The sequence below is a fragment of the Tyto alba genome, unplaced genomic scaffold (genome assembly GCF_018691265.1).
Source record: "Tyto alba isolate M040663 unplaced genomic scaffold, T.alba_DEE_v4.0 Super-Scaffold_34, whole genome shotgun sequence".
NCBI classification, from domain to species: Eukaryota; Metazoa; Chordata; class Aves; order Strigiformes; family Tytonidae; genus Tyto; species Tyto alba.
Genome location: NW_024881309.1, coordinates 1,224,271 through 1,241,839, shown reverse-complemented (window position 1 = coordinate 1,241,839; position 17,569 = coordinate 1,224,271). Strand labels below are relative to the sequence as shown.

Sequence of the window (17,569 nt, the reverse complement as noted above, 5' to 3'; positions counted from 1 at the left end):
TTAGTGGATGAGGGAAAGGCTGCGGGTGTTGGCTATCTAGACTTTAGTAAAGTCTTTGACACCATTTCCCACATCATTCTCCTGGAGAAATTGGCTGCCTGTGGCTTGGACAGATATATTCTACTGGGTGAAAAACTGGCTGGATGGACAAGCCCGAAGAGCTGTAGTGAATGGAGTTAAATCCAGCTGGAAGCCTGTCACAAGTGGTGTTCCCCAGGGCTCAGTACTGGGCCAGGTCTGTTTAATGTCTTTATCAGTGATCTGGACAAGGGGATCCAGTGCACCCTCAGTAAGTTTGCAGATTACACCGAGTTGGGCAGGCGTGTTGATCTGCTTGATGGTGGGAAGGCTCTACAGAGGGATCTGGTCAGGCTGGAGCAATGGGCCAAGGCCAACTGTATGAGGTTCAACAAAGCTCAGTGCCAGGTCCTGCACTTGGATCACAACAAATCCCTGCAACACTACAGACTTGGGGAAGAGTAGCTGGAAAGCTGCCTGGCAGAGAAGGACCAGGGGATGTTGGTCCACAGCTGGCTGAATATGAGCCAGCAGTGTGCCCAGGTGGCCAAGAAGGTCAAGAGCATCCTGGCTTGTATCAGAAATAGTGTGGCCAGAAGCACTAGGGAAGTGATCATCCCCCTGTACTCGGCACTGGTGAGGCTGCAACTCGAATACTGGGTTCAGTCTTGGGCCCCTCACTACCAGAAAGATGTTGAGCTGCTGGAGTGCATCCAAAGAAGAGCAACGAAGCTGGTGCAGGGTCTGGAGCACAAGCCCTCTGAGGAGCTTCTGAGGGAACTGGGGGTGTTTAGCCTGGAGAGGAGGAGGCTGAGAGGAGACTTTATTACTACAACTACCCAAAATGAGGTTGTAGCGAGGTGGGGGTCAGACTCTTCTCCCAAGTAACAAGCGATATGACAAGAGGAAATGGCCTCCAGTTGTGCCAGGGGAGGTTTAGATTGGATATTAGGAACAGTTTCTTCACCAAAAGGGTTGTCAAGCACTGGAACAGGCTGCCCAGGGAAGTGGTTGAGTCACCATCCCTCAACGTATTTAAAAGACGTGTAGATGTGGCACTAGAGGACATGGTTTAGTGGTGGGCTTGGCAGTGCTGGGTTAGCAGTTGGACTTGGTGATCTTAAAGGTCTTTTCCAACCTAAACAATTTATGAACGGCATGTGCAAGAGGCTATTTAGGTGCCCAAGGGTGAAATTGTTCCGGGTAGAAGGCCAACATAAGGCTTACGTTAAACCTAAATTGATGCAAACCAAATAGATTTTAATACAGATGTAAGCCAAAGAGATAATAAGCCTCCATAACCATCTTAAGGAGGATTTTGCAGGCAGATTGTTAGATTGACTTGGAAATGGAGCTGGTTAAAGTGTTTTGGATGTATAGTGAAGGCATAATTAATACAACAGTTGGAAGGCTTGTCTGTGCTGGGACAGTTTCCCTGTGCTAATATGCAGCATCACACTGAGCAAATGTCTCTGATAGACACTTAAAATTGGCAGGCTGAGTTGTGCTTGAGCCATGCTTTGCACCTGAGCAGGATCTTCATGAAAGATTAGCCCTGGCATAGCTGAAGTGGTGGCTACAGCCTGCCCCAAGTCTTGGGCTGAATGTTAGCTACAGCATTCCAGGGGACAAAATGCAGAGGATATGAGTGGAAATATCTCCCTGGTGCAGCTGAGACTGAGGCTCAAAGCATTTCACCACATGCTCGTACATCACATCTCCTTACAGTTTTACAAGGTAAACATGAGTCTTTGCCTCCCTTACACATCCATACAGTGTGGCCTGAGAGGGGAGGGCATGAGAAGCTGGTCAGTGTTAATTGCCCACTTAGAATATATGCATCATCTTACTCATTTTTATACTGCAGCTTTTTTAAATACAGGGGTGTGGCTGGCATATAAATGAGGTGTTGGTATTTAAGCATCTAACACCAGTTTTAACTTTAAAGCTGTTTTCTGGAAGGAAGCATGGAAGAACCCAGCAATTTGTTTGGCTCTCAGTCTGTACTGCAGCTGACCAGAAGTTTTGGAAACAAAAAGCTGGATGAAGAAAATACAGAAAATATATATTAAAACCACATGAAAATAATGGCTAAACTGGAGGAAGAGAAGGGGAGGAAATGCATAAACTCTACGGCAATCCTGAAGAGTCATAAAATTACATGGTGCATGTTGGCTTGATGGAGGTTACTTTCAAGGGTCCACGTATTCTGATTCCCACCCGCTCCCATGTGCACAAGGCACATTTTTTTTTATGCAGTTATGATGATTTTAGAAGAAGGGAGTACAGGATCATGAATCATCTGAAACATTCTTGAGACAAAGCAAAAGCAAGAGACACAAACATGCAGGCAGAATTTGCTTGTGGACCCCTCAGTCCCTGACTTTGGTTCAGATCTGAGCTAGTGAGGCAAGCACTCACCTAGCAGAATGTGGTAGTTTCACTGAATTTATTGGTGCTTAATGTGGTGTGTAACATTCAAGCTCTAAATCCACGCAAGCTGCCACAAATGACCATCTTCATTTATAGCACAGTCAATCCAAAACATTTGTAGGTAGTGCTATTATTGTAGGTTTAAAGTAGTGTAAATAACAGAACCTGACTGCAATTGCTGTGCACAAAGGGCAGCAGGAGGGTAAAGACAGTCTTATTAATCATCCAGAGTACCGACAGCAGTTCACTGCTGCTCTCAGCCTCCTGTCAGTCAAATCAGAATGTTTTAGATATGGATATAATGCTTTATAACTGCCTGCCTTTAAACAATCTAGCATGAATTCTGAAAATAGCATAGCAGAAGCATTTTTCCTGGAATGCTAACATCAGCTCTCCAGCAGCCCAGGTAGAGGAGTGGGCTAGTAGAACAGTGTGTGTGCCAGGGACTGAACTAGGGTGCTTTGACATGCTGCTGTGATGCATCATTACCAAAAAGTTATAGCCAAATTCTCCAAGGTGTCGATCAGTTATGGGGTGTCCAAACTAAAAGATCTTTGCCCCAGTCCTCCATGGGAAGTAATTAACTTAATAAAAATTACTTCTTCCTTTGTTTTTTCCTTGCCACCTCTCACCTCTTCCAAAGAAAGTTGGCTCAGCCCAGCTAAGGAGAAATAGATCTTTAGAGTATAGTCTTGCTTAACCTGAAAATTCACTACCAATCAGTGAATGAGAGCAAGGGCTTCGGCATACAGCTAACAGAAGCTGTGACATTTTTCTTTAGTCGAGAAAATTAATTTATAAAGTCTTCCAAAGAAAGTGGGTCAGACATTTGGAGCAAACCCCACTGATTCTGGCCTTGTTTATCTGTGTAAGTGAAATAGCCTAGGAAAAAGCTTTGCAGATGCTATATTTTTTTCATGCATTCCTTGGAGAACTGCATGTCAGCCCCATTCAGTTGCAAACTGTATCAGGGTTAATTAAATGGAGGGCTTTTTTTTCCTCCATGATGTCATATCTTTCATAAGGGGTTGATTTTGACATGTGCTATGATCTGTATTGAATGTGGTTTGTACATGTCAGTTTGAAGTCTTATATGTCAAATAGTCTTGTCTTCTAGTTTTAATTAGTTAAAATTGAGATTCCTGGATCTCCTTCCAGGCTGACAAGAGAAGTTAACTTAAAAGGATGAGTTAGCTTTCCTATTGGACTTAATTTACCTCTTTCTGGTATGTCTAGGAAGAAGAACATATTGTATTGCAGATGAAGAAACAAGGACAGGCTCCTGCTTGTATTAGAAACTTTGAAGTGTAGACCAAATCTCCAAGGATTTAATGGGTACTTAGAAGACATGACAGATATGAAACAAATAAAAAGGAAATGTTCCTTTATCCAGCTCATAACTGAACTATGAAACTCTGTCACAGGACTTAGAAGAGGTCAAAGCTATAAATATGTAAGGGGGTGGGGAAGGGGAAAAAAAAAAAAAAAAAAAAAAGATGAGTCAGATGGGTCAACATTAGTGCTATAAAAAACTCTCTGCTTATTAAGATAGCAAAAATACATAATCTGTATTCTCCAGAAGCATAAAGGTAAATAAGGACCAAAAATCTGCTCAGTTGACTGCAAGCTTCCTTCCCAAATTTTAATCCTAATTAGAGGTGAAGTCCTTTATTTTTTATTTTGTACTGTTTTCTGATGTAGCCTTCATTTTAAATGATGAACTGTTCCATCTTAAAGCAGATACACTTTACTGACAAGAAACATGTTGCTTCTATTTATCATATAAAGCTCCAGGGACAGGTACTGAGTATGTGCTTGCTGGACACTGTAAACTGGTGGAGTTTTCTGGTCTCCCAAAATGGAAAATATCCTGGACACATTCCTGGAAGATGCAAAATTTGGATTCAACATGTGCTCTCATGCCTGAATGGCTACAGAAAGCCAGTCCTCTCCAGTGCTTTTAAACTTCTAGGAGGTAGCTAACAGTGTTCCTCTGCTTTTACGCTGGGTTATTCAGAAGAAACAGCTGCTTCTCCATGCATCTGTGACATCAGGGTGGGTCAGCTAACAGAGACCTCTGTCAATCATGTGCATGTTGAGATCTGTGATGAAAGGTGATAGAAAGGCAAAGGATTCCTTTACTGTCCTGAATTTTCACAGATAAGTGTGTAGAAGTGCTGACAACTACTCTTGAAGTTCCTTCCTCTGCCAAGAAAAGCCAATGGCCACCTCTCCATCCCACAGGCCTTTACTGCTTGAAAAGAAAAGACTGCATTGTAAGGTTTTTCTAGCACAGCAATGATGTAGAAACCCTCAGGTATTCCTCACATAGTGAGCAAATATGGTTGCTGAACAATCATATTTTTCTTCGTTCAAACACAGGGACAGGAGATACAATTGCAACAGCAATCACAGAAATGGCTTGGGGTTATCAAAACAATTGCAGCACACATGAACAAACACTTCAACCTTGCCAAGCTAAACTAGCCGAAGCATTTTGCTTGGCCAAGCCTTCTCCCAGCTGATTGCGTTCAGCAGGTCCATGTGTGTCATCTGGCGAGGCAGAGGGAAGGCGAGAGGTGTAGCCCGGAACAAAACGTGGTGGCCAGTGTGGGCCGTATCCTCACTGGCTTTCCCTGTAATGGCATTTTATTTCTTATACTTGAGTAATTGTTTCTATTTGTGCAAAATGAGCAGGTGTAAGGCACTGCCTTTCAGTTCTGGGACCTTGTTATTCCCACTTGGCACTTGTTTTGCTCACTTGTGTGAGATGGCACAAAGATCTTATTTGTTTCACTGCCTTCAGTACCCCAGAATAAGGGTCTCATGCATATACAGCTGTAACTATAAGAATCCAAAAGGGAGAAGGAAAAGATTTGTACTGTTTGTAGACCAAAAGCCTTTCCAGACCTGGGCAGCGAGACAGAATATACTTTGAAAGTTCTTACAGGCTCAAAGGCAGAGAAGAGTAAACACTCCCCATCTCTGGACTTGTTCAAACTAACCAATCTATGTTGCCAATTTATGGGGTGTTCAGTTGCTCTTAGAAGTGCATAGCACTTAAAAATTGAAGGAATCTCTTTTTTTTCCCTTGGACTGTGATAGAAAAAGCTTGATCTGTTTATAGAAATCAGTTAGTTCGTGTGTATGTGTATGCATATATTATGAGAAGGAATGCAAATGTATGAAAAGTACAGCCATTTCTTCATTTCCAAGTCTGTAATCTCAAGAGTTTCTAGTGATACTGGCTGAGAAGCTGAGTTTGAATGCTTAGCTAGACCAAATATATTGGACAGATTATCCTGATGTTTCATGCCAACGCAAATGAGAGAAACTCCACTGAAACCCATGATGTTCCACCAGAATAATGTTAGAGGTGGGAATGAGGCCACTGCCAGTAGGTATATTTTGGATCAGATAGCTGAAGTTTCTTAGCGTCCAATGGGTTTGGTCCAAAAGATGGCCCACTGACAAGTGCCACCCCTCACACTGACCAAAACATATCTGAAAATGGGGTTAGAAAAGTCTTCTGTGTATTTTGTTGTGTTGTATATGCTGTGTCAGTATTTATTGTGTCGAGACATATAAGAGATTATGTTGTCTCCATCTTAAAACAAGGAGCAGCACTTTGAGTAAACCATGCTACTACCCATGATTTTCCTTCCACAGAGCAGTACTCTGATGCAGACAACTTTTCATCTACTTTTCGTCATTTGCTTTCCATTGGGGAAAGAGCTGGTGGTATTCCCCAGAGCTGCAAGACAGAGAGAGATGGGTTCTGTATCAGATGCTCAGCAGCTCTGCTAGTCAGCCTGAGCTCCTCTGGGGCATCACCGCTCCTTTCTCCCCGATGTGGTCCCTAACGTAAAGCCACTGACCCACAGTTCTGCTGTGTCAGAATGAGCGACGTGAGCAGGGCAGTGGGTGCACCTACCATGCTCCTCAAATGTCATTTCATGCTTCCACATGTGCTTTGTGCCTCTGTGCATATAAAACAAAGATTCAGTGTTGATTTCTAAAGCACAAAGACTTTAACAGGAGTTCTCTGAGGGCACTGTAGGCCACTAAGAAAGAGCCCTTGTTGCCCAGGAACAGGTAGTAGCAAAACTCTACAACCATCACTGCTCTGGGCTGAGGCACAAACAAAGGACTGATCCAGCCCCCATCTCCCTAGCCAGAGGCACATGCTCCTCATTAATAGCCACATTGCATGACTCGGGGTTTGTAGAGGAAAATAAAAACACTGAGCTCATCAGAGAAGAAAAAACACGAGTGAGAGAAATTGTTGTAAATATTTATATCTTCAGGGCCTTTAATGCGACTGTCATTTTCCCTTTCTGCATTTAAACAGCCAAGCTGTTAGTGTTTAGGACTGTGATTTTTTTTGAAGGGTAACTTTTAAGCCTACACATCTGTACCCCATGCCCAGGCAGCCTCTACACCTCATACTCAGACCTGAGAGGAGCTGAGGACACTCAGTGCTATCTCCACAGGCACTCAGCACCCTGACAGCATCTGACTCATGGCTTGGTGTGTAAAGAAAGAGCTGCCTCATCCAGATGGACTTAAAACAACTGGAGAAAAACCATCCCTGGGGGAATTGCATTTACATGACTGGCTGGATTCAATCTGTTGACTGCAGTGGCTATGCATTGGGGTGCGTCTTGTGTAAGGGAGAGATATTTGACGTGCCTGTGTGCAACTGCTTTCCCTTTGGAATGCTCTCTGTTGCTCTTGGAGTGGAGGGCTGTGGTAATAGCCAACTGCCTGCTGAGCCCTAGATGCAAACTTTTTGCATGAAATAATAGCCTCACGCCCACATAAACTTAAATTGTTTCTATGGAGAATATCCTGGACCAGTCTAAAACCTCACCCTGCTTGCTTTATTAGAAACCCTGGGAGAGCCTCAAACGTATATGTATTTTTATATTTTTGTTAAAGATTATGAGAGTGAGCTATATTAGCCTGATAATGTGAAAAGCATTTTTCATGAGAGCATGAGGTGGCACAGCCTTCTGGAATGAAGTACAGGCTGGGGAGGCAGAGGCTGGGGGGTTTATTACTGCTTTGCAATGTCTCCAGGGCATTTTATTTCACCTCGGTTTCATTTTCCAGTCTTTGTTCAGACTGTAAATTATTTGAGGCAGGATTTGTACACGTGTGCAGTGGCCACTTGAAGGAGATGCTGATTTTAGCATCTAGTTAGCATTTAGTTCAGGTGAAACAGTGGTTGCTATCTGCTGCTTAGAGCCAGCACTGACTACGGCTCCTGCTAGGATCAGGAGGCTGGAGAATCAAGGATATGTAACTCTGAAGCTGCTGTTACCTCACATAGAGCAGGGGTCTCATAATTGGCTATATGTGTCTGGAGCTGTAATTAGGAAATGTCTATATGGCAGGGCTGTGGGACACCTCCTCTTTCCCCTCTTACCCTCAGTGACTGTGACACCAGTAGCACATACAGCCACCCTGTAATCATACAGTATTGTAACTAAGTTCAGAGCTTTTCACAGCGTCATATCCTGTTGTTTTCTCATTTGTGTGTTTTTAAGTGGTATTTGAATTGTGCTAAAGAACAAAGTATGAATTTACTATTCTGTTTCTCTTTGATCCTTCTAGATCATCAAAGAGCCACCCCCGCCTCCTGCAGAAGACAGTGAGGTAAGTCACATTGACAACCTGATTTCCTCAATGTTTAGGCCAAGAGTTTGTTCAGTCTCCACGAGAGGCTGTGATTCTGCTGCATGGTACAGTACAGACCATTTAAACCTTTGTGCTCAGCTCTGTAGCCTTACAGTTGCCACTTGTGTTTCACTCTGCTCACTTTGCTTTCTACAGAAGTCGAGAGGCGGTGTTTGTTTATTTAAGAGTGACCGTAGATCTGTGTATACAGTATATCTACAAGCAGGTAGGAAAGGACAGAGGCAGACAATACTTCCACTTGGTTGGAACAGCACTACAGAGTTAAGCTGTGATTCACAAAAAAGACAACCCTTAAGAGTATGTATAACTTTGAATTTAATGGAACCTAAACAAATGTTTAACTGCCTTTCTGGAATGGCACAGGAATGATTCTGATGGTTTAGCATATATAACTGCTCTTGGCAGCTGAGCAGTAAGTCACAATGCTGATCCCTTGGACTACAGTTGCTGTGCGTAAAGGCAGCCCACAGTCCTTGCAATGTGTCTGAAGACAGTAGACCAGATTCTGAGCACATGTAAAACCCCGGTAAAATCATCTTGACATCGGAAGAGCTGCACTAGCCAAGGAATTTTTAATGGAGAGAAATGGTAACGCAATGTTAAAACCTTCATCTTAATTCTGCTCACACTTTTTAGATGAATCTAGCAACAAACGGTTTAAAACTATGTCACCATTACTTAATTAGCAGACTCTGCCCAGAAACACGTCCAGTTTTTCATCTGTCTCTATAACCTCCTGCTTTCAGCACGCAATGAGTGTCATCTTTGCTTTCACTGTTTTGCACATGGGATTTCACTGAAAAGTCACTGAGCTGTGTTCAGGGTTCATTGATGTCAGTGGGAGTTTTTCCATTGACTTCACTGGGGTTTGGAACAGTTCCTCTTAACTATGCAAGTAAGAGAAGACTTAGATCTATGCTCAGAGTGATTTGGTTGGTTAGTTCGCCTTGCTTTTTGCATCTGGAGACAAACTCATTGCCTGCTTCAGCTGCAAGTGGAAAAGCTTGCTGAAATGATCTTCTCTGTGCTCTCCATACAGTCTGGCCCAGTGAGTGTGCTCTGTGCCAAGGCAGACAGACAGACACCCTTAAAGCTCAGTCCTCTGCAACATTACAGAGGTGGAATCCAACCTAACTTATGCCTGCACTGAGGACAGAGAAATAGTTCAGGGCAGCTGGAGCCAAGGCCAGTACTGGAACCTCCATCTTGGTGGCACTCATCTTCTTCAAGACAGGCCTGAAGCAAAACTCCAAAACTGAACGCCCCTGGACCCAAGGGAGATTTGCATTCAGATCCAGTGCTCCCCATGGCTCCATGTGCGGGCATCTGGCCTATTTTCCTACACAGACACTTCTGTTTAGGCTGTATGTAAATCCACTAGCTTTGTTAGCTCTGAACGAAAAGGAAAATATTAACCTAAAATTGCACATGCTCTGTTCTGCATCACACATGCCTCCAAGCGAAGGGATTAAATTGCTGAAATTAATTAAAATACATCAGTCTGGAATGCTGGCTCACTGGCCAGGGACTAGAAGGGGAAATTACATCCCTGTGCTAAGAGGGAAGGCGTGCTTCACGTATAAGGAAGCCTTTTATCAAACCAGCAAGTGATGCAAAAGCAGACCAGTTGCGGCAAAATAAATTAGTTGCAGCAGACCAGTTATGTTTGCCTCAGGTTAAGTTTAGTTAAGCTGGTGTAAAGATATTTCTGGACATGTTACATTTTCTCTCAGCCCTGATTCTGACAGAGAGGAACAGTCTGTGCAGCTCTTTGGATGAAACAGTCCTCAATTCACCTGCCTATTTCACAGCTTTCCTTCGGCAATTTATTTGCCACCGGCTTTTAATTTCAAACTAACCTGGTCTTGTACTGTGGAGAACATGGGACAAATCCTCTTTGTATAGAAGCACAATGTTGTTCTGCTTGCTCTCAGGCTTGTTCCCCGTAGGTGATGGCTTTAAATGCAGACTTGTCCAGGCTTTGGTTGTACGCAGAGTAGGGCACTTCACAGTGCCTGAAAAATTGTATTAACATGTACCTGTAGTTTACCTGCTTCCTTGTTAATACAAGAGGAGATCTTTACAATCTTTTAGCTATTATTCTTACTGTTTTGGGACCCTGGAGTGGGGGGATTTGGTTACAGCAATGTGCCAGTGTTGTAGGGACTAGTCTGATGGTATAATTTCACATGTACTTTCCACTAGAGCACGTGTCCTAAGCCCAATACTCAGTTATCCTATAGCCAAATTATACAACTAGCAGCCAAAGGTTTCTTAAAAAGGAAAATGTAGTTTATACTATGTTAGAAACTATATAGCATCAGAGCAGTGCTCAAAAATTAGTAAGACTTGAAGCTGTGACTTGTATTACACATTTTTTTCCCAGATAGAAGAGATTCCTGCTACTGGAAAAATAGCAGAAGCTCTGTAAAGATGCATTTCATTGGTCCCATTTACTCTTATAGAGCCTGGCCCACAGAATGGGATTGGCAGTAGTATGATGCTTTCACAGAAGGTTGGATAGTCCAGATTTTTTACTTTGCTTCAAAACAAATAGAAGATGGAGTTGATTTTCTACAATCCAGCTTTTCTTACATGTTGCAGATAGTTTTCTCCCTTGCAGAAAACCTAGCAACTGCTCGTCTCCAGCATGAAAGTGTGCTAATCGCTTAAGCAGCAGCATTACAGTTACAGTAAGATTTTTTTCTTCTCCCAAAAATCTTGGCAAAAAAAAGGCAAGAGGAATTCTTGCATCAGCAGATTTGGGAGCTGAGGGCCATATGTCTTTGCACGGCAAGGAGAATGCATTATACTGTAACAATGAAGGGAAAGTAGCATTGCTGTCAAAGCCGCCAAAGGTTTTATTGAACTCTACTTTAAAGGCCTTTTGAGACATATTGGAGACACACTCACTGTTGGTGAAGGAAATCATTATTGGCCAGAAACTTCCAATTAATTCATTCAGAAATTGCAAATGTCATCAACTTACTGCTGTTCTCCTCAGACAATGCAAGATACCAGATGAAGGACAGATGGTTCTACTTACAGCCAGGAAAGATTGAGTTAATGCCATTCGGAAGAGGTGAATGCCTCAAGGAGCCAGTGAGCACCTTTCTGGCCTGTGATTAGTCATTGATGGCGAATCAAAACCACATTCTTCTACCTCCAGTGAATAGGAAGGCTTTTTCTAGCCTTACTGGAGGAAGGCACAGCTGCTTTTATTCATGTGTCCCATCACCTTCAGTCTGGGCTTATTGGAACAACTCTTACTTAGCTCAGACCAGGAGCTTACCACGAGATTGAAGGTGGTTCTCACTGTAGCATCCCATCCTCTACATCAAAAAACCCAACCTGCAGGGCTCTGTTCACTACCTGACCCATGCCACAAGTCTGCTGCTAGTCAGTCCCACAGGACAGACTCTGACTGCAGTTCATCAGGAGGCACACTCTCCCCTTCATGCTTCCTTACCCTGCAAACAGAGACCAGGCAATGTTAAAATACACTGCTGGATCTTAATTTTCCATCAGGGCAGCACTTTTTACCACAGAAGGCATTCAGGGGCACAAATTTCTCTGAAGTCTGGCAAAACCAGGCAGGAGAGCTACCAGATGACCAGAGCATGCCCTTTCCTCATCACTCAGACCTGTTTTTTCCATGCTGCTCTATCATCCAAGCTCCACAGTCACCCCTAGCATGGCACCAGAGCCAAGCCACCAACCAGCCTGTAATTGGATAATTCTTATGTCTGTTGTCATCTTACCCACATACACCAAAGTGAACACATGTAAGAAAGTCCTGGAGAGAAAGGACCATTCAGCGGCACGGTCACGAGATGCTGAAGGTAATTATCATTGTCATGGAGGCCAGCATGAAAAGGAGGATTTCAACTCGCTGCATGGCAGCTATTGTTAAGCCAATAGATTAAATGACCTGTTTGGCTTGATCCACTTTGATCTTTGTGAGTTAATCCCTTTCTCCCACAACTGAGCATTCATCAAGCCAGAGAATGGCTAAAAGGGATTCATCTGCTTGGGGAGCTGCTTGCACCCTCACTTATTGGTGTTTATTATTTTTTTCCAAATTGTTTACCTCTCTCTTCCTGAAAAGCCTTGCTAGGGAGATAGCAAAATAAGCTCCAGAGAAAGGATCTGATAGGAATTTTTTGGAGACACCAGGGCAGGAAATGTATTCTGTTATTACTGAAATAAAGCCAGGTCACAGTGGTATGCCAGCTCTTTTCCTTCCCCTTTACTCCTCTTTTACAGTGAGTTGCGGAAATATGGGAGGAGGAGAAAAGGAACCTTTCAAGAGACAGGAATTTAAAAGAAAGAGATTTGGGATGTTTATTGGCAACAGATGAGGTATAGGTATTAGCCATGAAGGTGTGGAGTTCTATCGCCAAATTTCACATGAAATATCTAGGCAGGCCCAGCAGAGCAAACTCTGTTAGCTTAGAGGCTGTGAAAGCTGGGTTTAATCACATCACAGTTGCAATGGGAGTGCTGGTGTTAATTCCCTTGACCTTATAAGACCTTACTTCATCTTCCTGTAGCTCAGTGTCTGAGCTGTAGAGCGGGAATAACTCAACATCCTTTCTTCTCCACCTTCATCAAAACAGAGTTTCTCTCTTAGCTGTGCGCATACAGTGCTTTGCGCTTGGAGGGTAGAACTTCAAGCAGGATCCTTAAGAATCTCTGCCATAGATAAACTAGGAGTTTCTGTGATCTGTAAGACCAACAAAGGCTGGTTTTCTAAGCATTTGTGTCTCAAGGATAAGCTTATATGTGGAATTTTTGATGCCTCATAAGAGTTGAGGTCTTTCTTCAGCCTGCTCCTTAGTAGAGCAGCAGTAGAACATCTTATCTTTGATGCTCCTGGTGCTTTCCGACAAGAATTTGCAGGCTTGGGCTAGTGACAAGCAAAGATATGAGAAAAAACAAAGCGATGAGTTTATGCAGTTGTGATTTAGATGCCTGGCGGAGTATAATGTAACAAGCAAAACCTTCCACAGCAGGGAGGAAATGTTTCTTGAGAACCGAGCAAGGTGTCCTTGAAGTGTTGCAGTGCCTCTGCATCTGAGAGGTGGCCATGCAATTTTGAAATGAGTCTGGTGCTGGGAGAAAATGAGGCAGTATGGAGCCAGAAGCCTTGAGGACAGCATATTCACCTCCATGTTTCTTCAGCTGTAAAATTAGATGATAACATCTCTTACTCAAAATCCTATCGTGTCTTACAGCACTTTGTGCAGGCAGAGCTCTCTATAAATGCTAAATTCTGACAAGACTCAGGCATTGCAGAGACAACTGTGAAAACAATTATAAGGGTGGGGAGAGGGGTAAGTTGTCCAAACTTTTTTTATATCTGCCAAACTTAGTTTGAATTCTTACCCTGAGTGGTTCAGATGTTCCTAGCAGAGCCTGAATTATCCTTGTGTTACCCACAGCTGAGGTTCCCTCAGGTCAGGGTCAAAGGATACAGAGCCCGGCATGGACTCTGAGATAAACACAGATCTTTGTTTTCTGAAATCCAGCAGTTATGAATCTGGATCTCTGACTGTGAAACGTAGCTCTGCCTTGCTGCTTCTTATTTTTTAAAAGAAACACTAGCTCCATCTAAAGCAGATTTTGGGGGTGGAAAGATGCCAAGTCCTGTACAGTCAATTTCCAGCATCCTTAAATGCACTTGAATTTTCCGGGGCTGTTTTTTGTACTGCTGCTGGGTCAGAGCTGAAGTTCCTCATGCAGTTCTTCTTCAGGCAAAAACCCAAATGTAACTAAGAGTAGAAAAATATGGGCAAAACTGAGCAGTATGTGAGAATTCAGCCTGGTTTTATTGGCTCAGATCTTGTCACTGGGGCAGTGAGCTAGGATGCAGGACATGGGGATCATATGCCTCTTCCTTCTCATTTTCCTTCTGTCTCCCTACCCTGACCCCCAAGTTTCCAGTTGCTTTCCTTCAGCCACTCACATGTGTTGTGAGCATATTTGCCAAGTGTGTAGGACATCACTGGTGGGTTGGGTTTTTTTTCGCTTGTATTGCAAAACCTCTCATGCCCTTCAAAACATGTAAACAGACTCATCCTGAGGAAAGCTTGTGACTCCTTTGTTTTTCAAGGGTCCACTGTTGTCATTTTGTGCGTGTGCTGATTCTGTTGTTGTTCTGGCAGAAACGCTCCTATCTTAGATTGAAGTGACTTGCAGGCTTTTAAGGGCTTGTGGGGAAGATTTCCTAAACCTTGGTATTTCCTGTTGTGAGAAGTCCAGTCTGTGCTAAACTGAAGAGAGAGAAAGAGAATTGCTGAAGGAAAATATTTAGATGGCTTTGATTCCAATTTTTTACAAAAGTCCTCATGGAAAACTTCGTGCAGAGATATTAAGTTCTTAGGTTGCAGCAAAGAGCCTCAGCAGCTCTAACCAGAGCAAGAGAAAGAGGTCAGCTATGAAGGAGAGGAACCTTGTATTTATGACTTAATTGTTCACTCTTCTTTTAGATCAAAACAAATTTTGCAGCTGAATTTATGTGCATTTTGAAAAACAGAAATGCTTTTGTTTGACATGAAAAGCATAGTTTGTCTTGGATTTTTTTCCCCAGTTTTTCAGTTTTCCTACTGGGGAGTTCAATTTCAAAGTATTTTTGGCTTTTCCAGTTTTGGAAAGCTCCTAAGTTTTGGAGTTTTGCCAAATCCCTGTGAAAAATTAAAGAAAGGAAAAAAAAGAGGGACCATTTTTCATTTCTCTCCACATTTTTCACAGGAAATACTTCACGTTTTTGATGAACTCTGCTTTTCTGCTTTGCCAGTTCACAGCCTGAACTGTAGAAATTAAAGGGAAAGGCACTATATAGGTCAGAGCATATGTGGAGTTGTCATATAGAGCAACAAAGAACATAGAATATATAGAATACACTCGCTAGAACTTTAGCTAGACTAATTTTAAATAAACTTAAGGAGATTTTCTTGATTTGTTAATTTGGCTGTATCTGAATGTCATCATGAAGGCCAGGGCCCTAAATACGTTTAACTTTGTGTGTGGTGATGTAGCATAGGTTTCTGCCTGCAGCATGTAAGGGTAGAACACATTCAAATTTGTACAAAATTTAAGTCTCATTTTTCACACAGGGCCTGACTTTCTTCTGGAATAAGCCTATGAAAACCACTGAAGCCACATGGACCTCCATGGGCAGCCTCCCTAGCAGAGGCAGAAGTTCATTATAAGAGCTAATTCCATTCTTGTAACTTTTCCATTAGACTTTTCCATCCTATTACACTTGGCCAGTTCACCTCAAAAAAACCTCATCTCTGTGTTGGGCATTCATACTGGGGTTGCTTCCAAACGTACTCCTCCACTCAGAAGCAAATTTTACTTGTTTGCTTCCTTGTTTTTCTCCCCATTCTGTCAGATCTGAACTACAATATGATGATTTATCTGGGCCCTGGAGGGTTCCCCCAACATGGGGAGCCATGAGTCAGGGAACACTCCTCAGCGCAGCAGCTGTTCTCTCCCTAATCACAGGCATAAGTGAAGGGATGGCAAAGAGGTAAGTCACTCACAGCTAGTGTTTCAACAAACCTGCAGCCAAAGACCACGGCTCTTGAGCTATGCTGAGCACTGTTTTGGTGTCTGCTTCAATGAATTTGCAACTTGGAAACAATTTACTTCCCCGAATTTAAAGAGCTGGACCGTACCTTTCAAGTGGTGGTGGTGTTTATATCATGAAACATTTTCCTTTCATGAGTGTACATCCTCTGGAAAATAATCAGTGAGAGACCAGAACCTTGACTGCACTGGCTCTAGCAGGCTCAAAGGCTCACATACCCTGTGACTGTATTCCTTTCCATCTCTAGTCATGCTTCCTAACTGTGCAACCCCTTCCTTCTGTTTTGTAGGAGGAAGATGATGATGGTCTTCCAAAGAAGAAATGGCCAACAGTAGATGCCTCTTATTATGGTGGACGAGGAGTTGGTGGCATCAAACGAATGGAGGTAATTAGATGCCAGTTCATATATCAGAAGATCTTACTTGTGAACTGAGCTGTGATATCACCCTGCAATTTACCCAGAAAGAAACTCAGGAGATAGGCACAGACTTCTTTTAGCTTTTTTGATGCATCTGAGCCCACATCATTTTTATATAGGAGTATTTGAGAGCCAAACATAGATTCCTGAAGTTTGGGACCATCTTTTTCCTGTAGTACGGTAAGATCTTGGGATCCAGGGGCAGTGTTGCCATACAAATTACAATAAATATTTTTAATTTTTGTGAAAAACTTCCCTACTCTCACATTTCTCATGAATCACAAAGAAAGAGAAGTTCAAAGTTTGGGCTCTAGTCTAGAAACAAGCTTCACAGCCTGTGCCAATATCGCTCTTCACCTTGGATTTGGGTGCTGGGAAAGTACGGACAGGATCTAGTTATTAAAGTAGGGTTGCACCTCTCTGCAGCAGCTACTATTGTCATATGCCCTGATGCCATCTTTTCAGGTGCGCTGGGGAGAAAAGGGCTCCACAGAAGAAGGTGCTAAGCTAGAGAAAGCCAAGAATGCCAGGGTCAAAATGCCAGAACAGGAATATGAATTCCCCGAACCCAGGAACCTTGCAAACAACATGCGCAGGCCTTCCTCTCCTCGGAAGTGGTACTCTCCAATCAAGGTAAGTCCAGTCCAGCATTGTACTGCATAGGATGTTTCCAGGAGATCTGTATTAAGTGTTTTCACATCCACGGCTAAGATGTAGAACTGTCCACAAGATCTCAAGATGCTGCTAGAGTAGCTGTGTGTGAGGGAGTCCCCCTGAACATGTGCCTGGGGAGGTGCTGTAGAAAGGAAGCACATGAGGCAATGGGAATTTCCCACCAAGTTGATAAGGTTTTGGGGTTTCTTTGCATTCTTAGATCCGATCTCTTCTGGTGGCATAACTAATTTCTGTAAAGTGCTTACAGGCTTGACTGCACTTCCAAGGGCAGGCCCTTTAGTTCACACTGCCTGTTCCCTGAGATCTAGAGAATAAATAGCATCCTCTTTCCTTAGAAAGGGGGTAGAAAATAGGAAGAAAATTGCTGCTAAATGTCATCAGGGAGGGTTGTCCTCAGCAGATCAAGGATTGCAGTGCAGCAGATGGATGTCTGCCAGCAGGCGTGGGTCACAGGGCCAGGCTTGCTGCAGGGCAGCGTGCTTGCCTCACAAGGAGAGAATGCCCTGCAAGAAGTGTTTGGCTGAATCAGAGTGCCTCAGATGTGGGAGGTCAAATTCACACCGATATCGGGTCACATGCAATGCAAAGCTACACAACAGTCACCCCTAGGAACTGGGAGGACTCTCCTTCTCTGCTCTCTGTCCCAAGGGCAGGCAGCTGTTCTTCAGTTTGTCTCCACTCATACTAATGGTCAGCAGTGTACAAAACAGAAACAAGCAGGCAAC

At 43.2% G+C, this 17,569-nt stretch overlaps 1 protein-coding gene across 1 annotated transcript in view; it reads left to right on the top strand.

The window, feature by feature from the left end:
- ANTXR1 (ANTXR cell adhesion molecule 1) overlaps positions 1-17,569 on the top strand; it is a 112,695-nt gene that overhangs the window by 63,875 nt on the left and 31,251 nt on the right. The window contains exons 14-16 of the mRNA XM_032985154.2: positions 8,071-8,112; positions 16,041-16,136; positions 16,635-16,802. Coding sequence (XP_032841045.1) covers positions 8,071-8,112; positions 16,041-16,136; positions 16,635-16,802 — 306 coding nt within the window. The remainder of the gene's footprint in view (positions 1-8,070; positions 8,113-16,040; positions 16,137-16,634; positions 16,803-17,569) is intronic.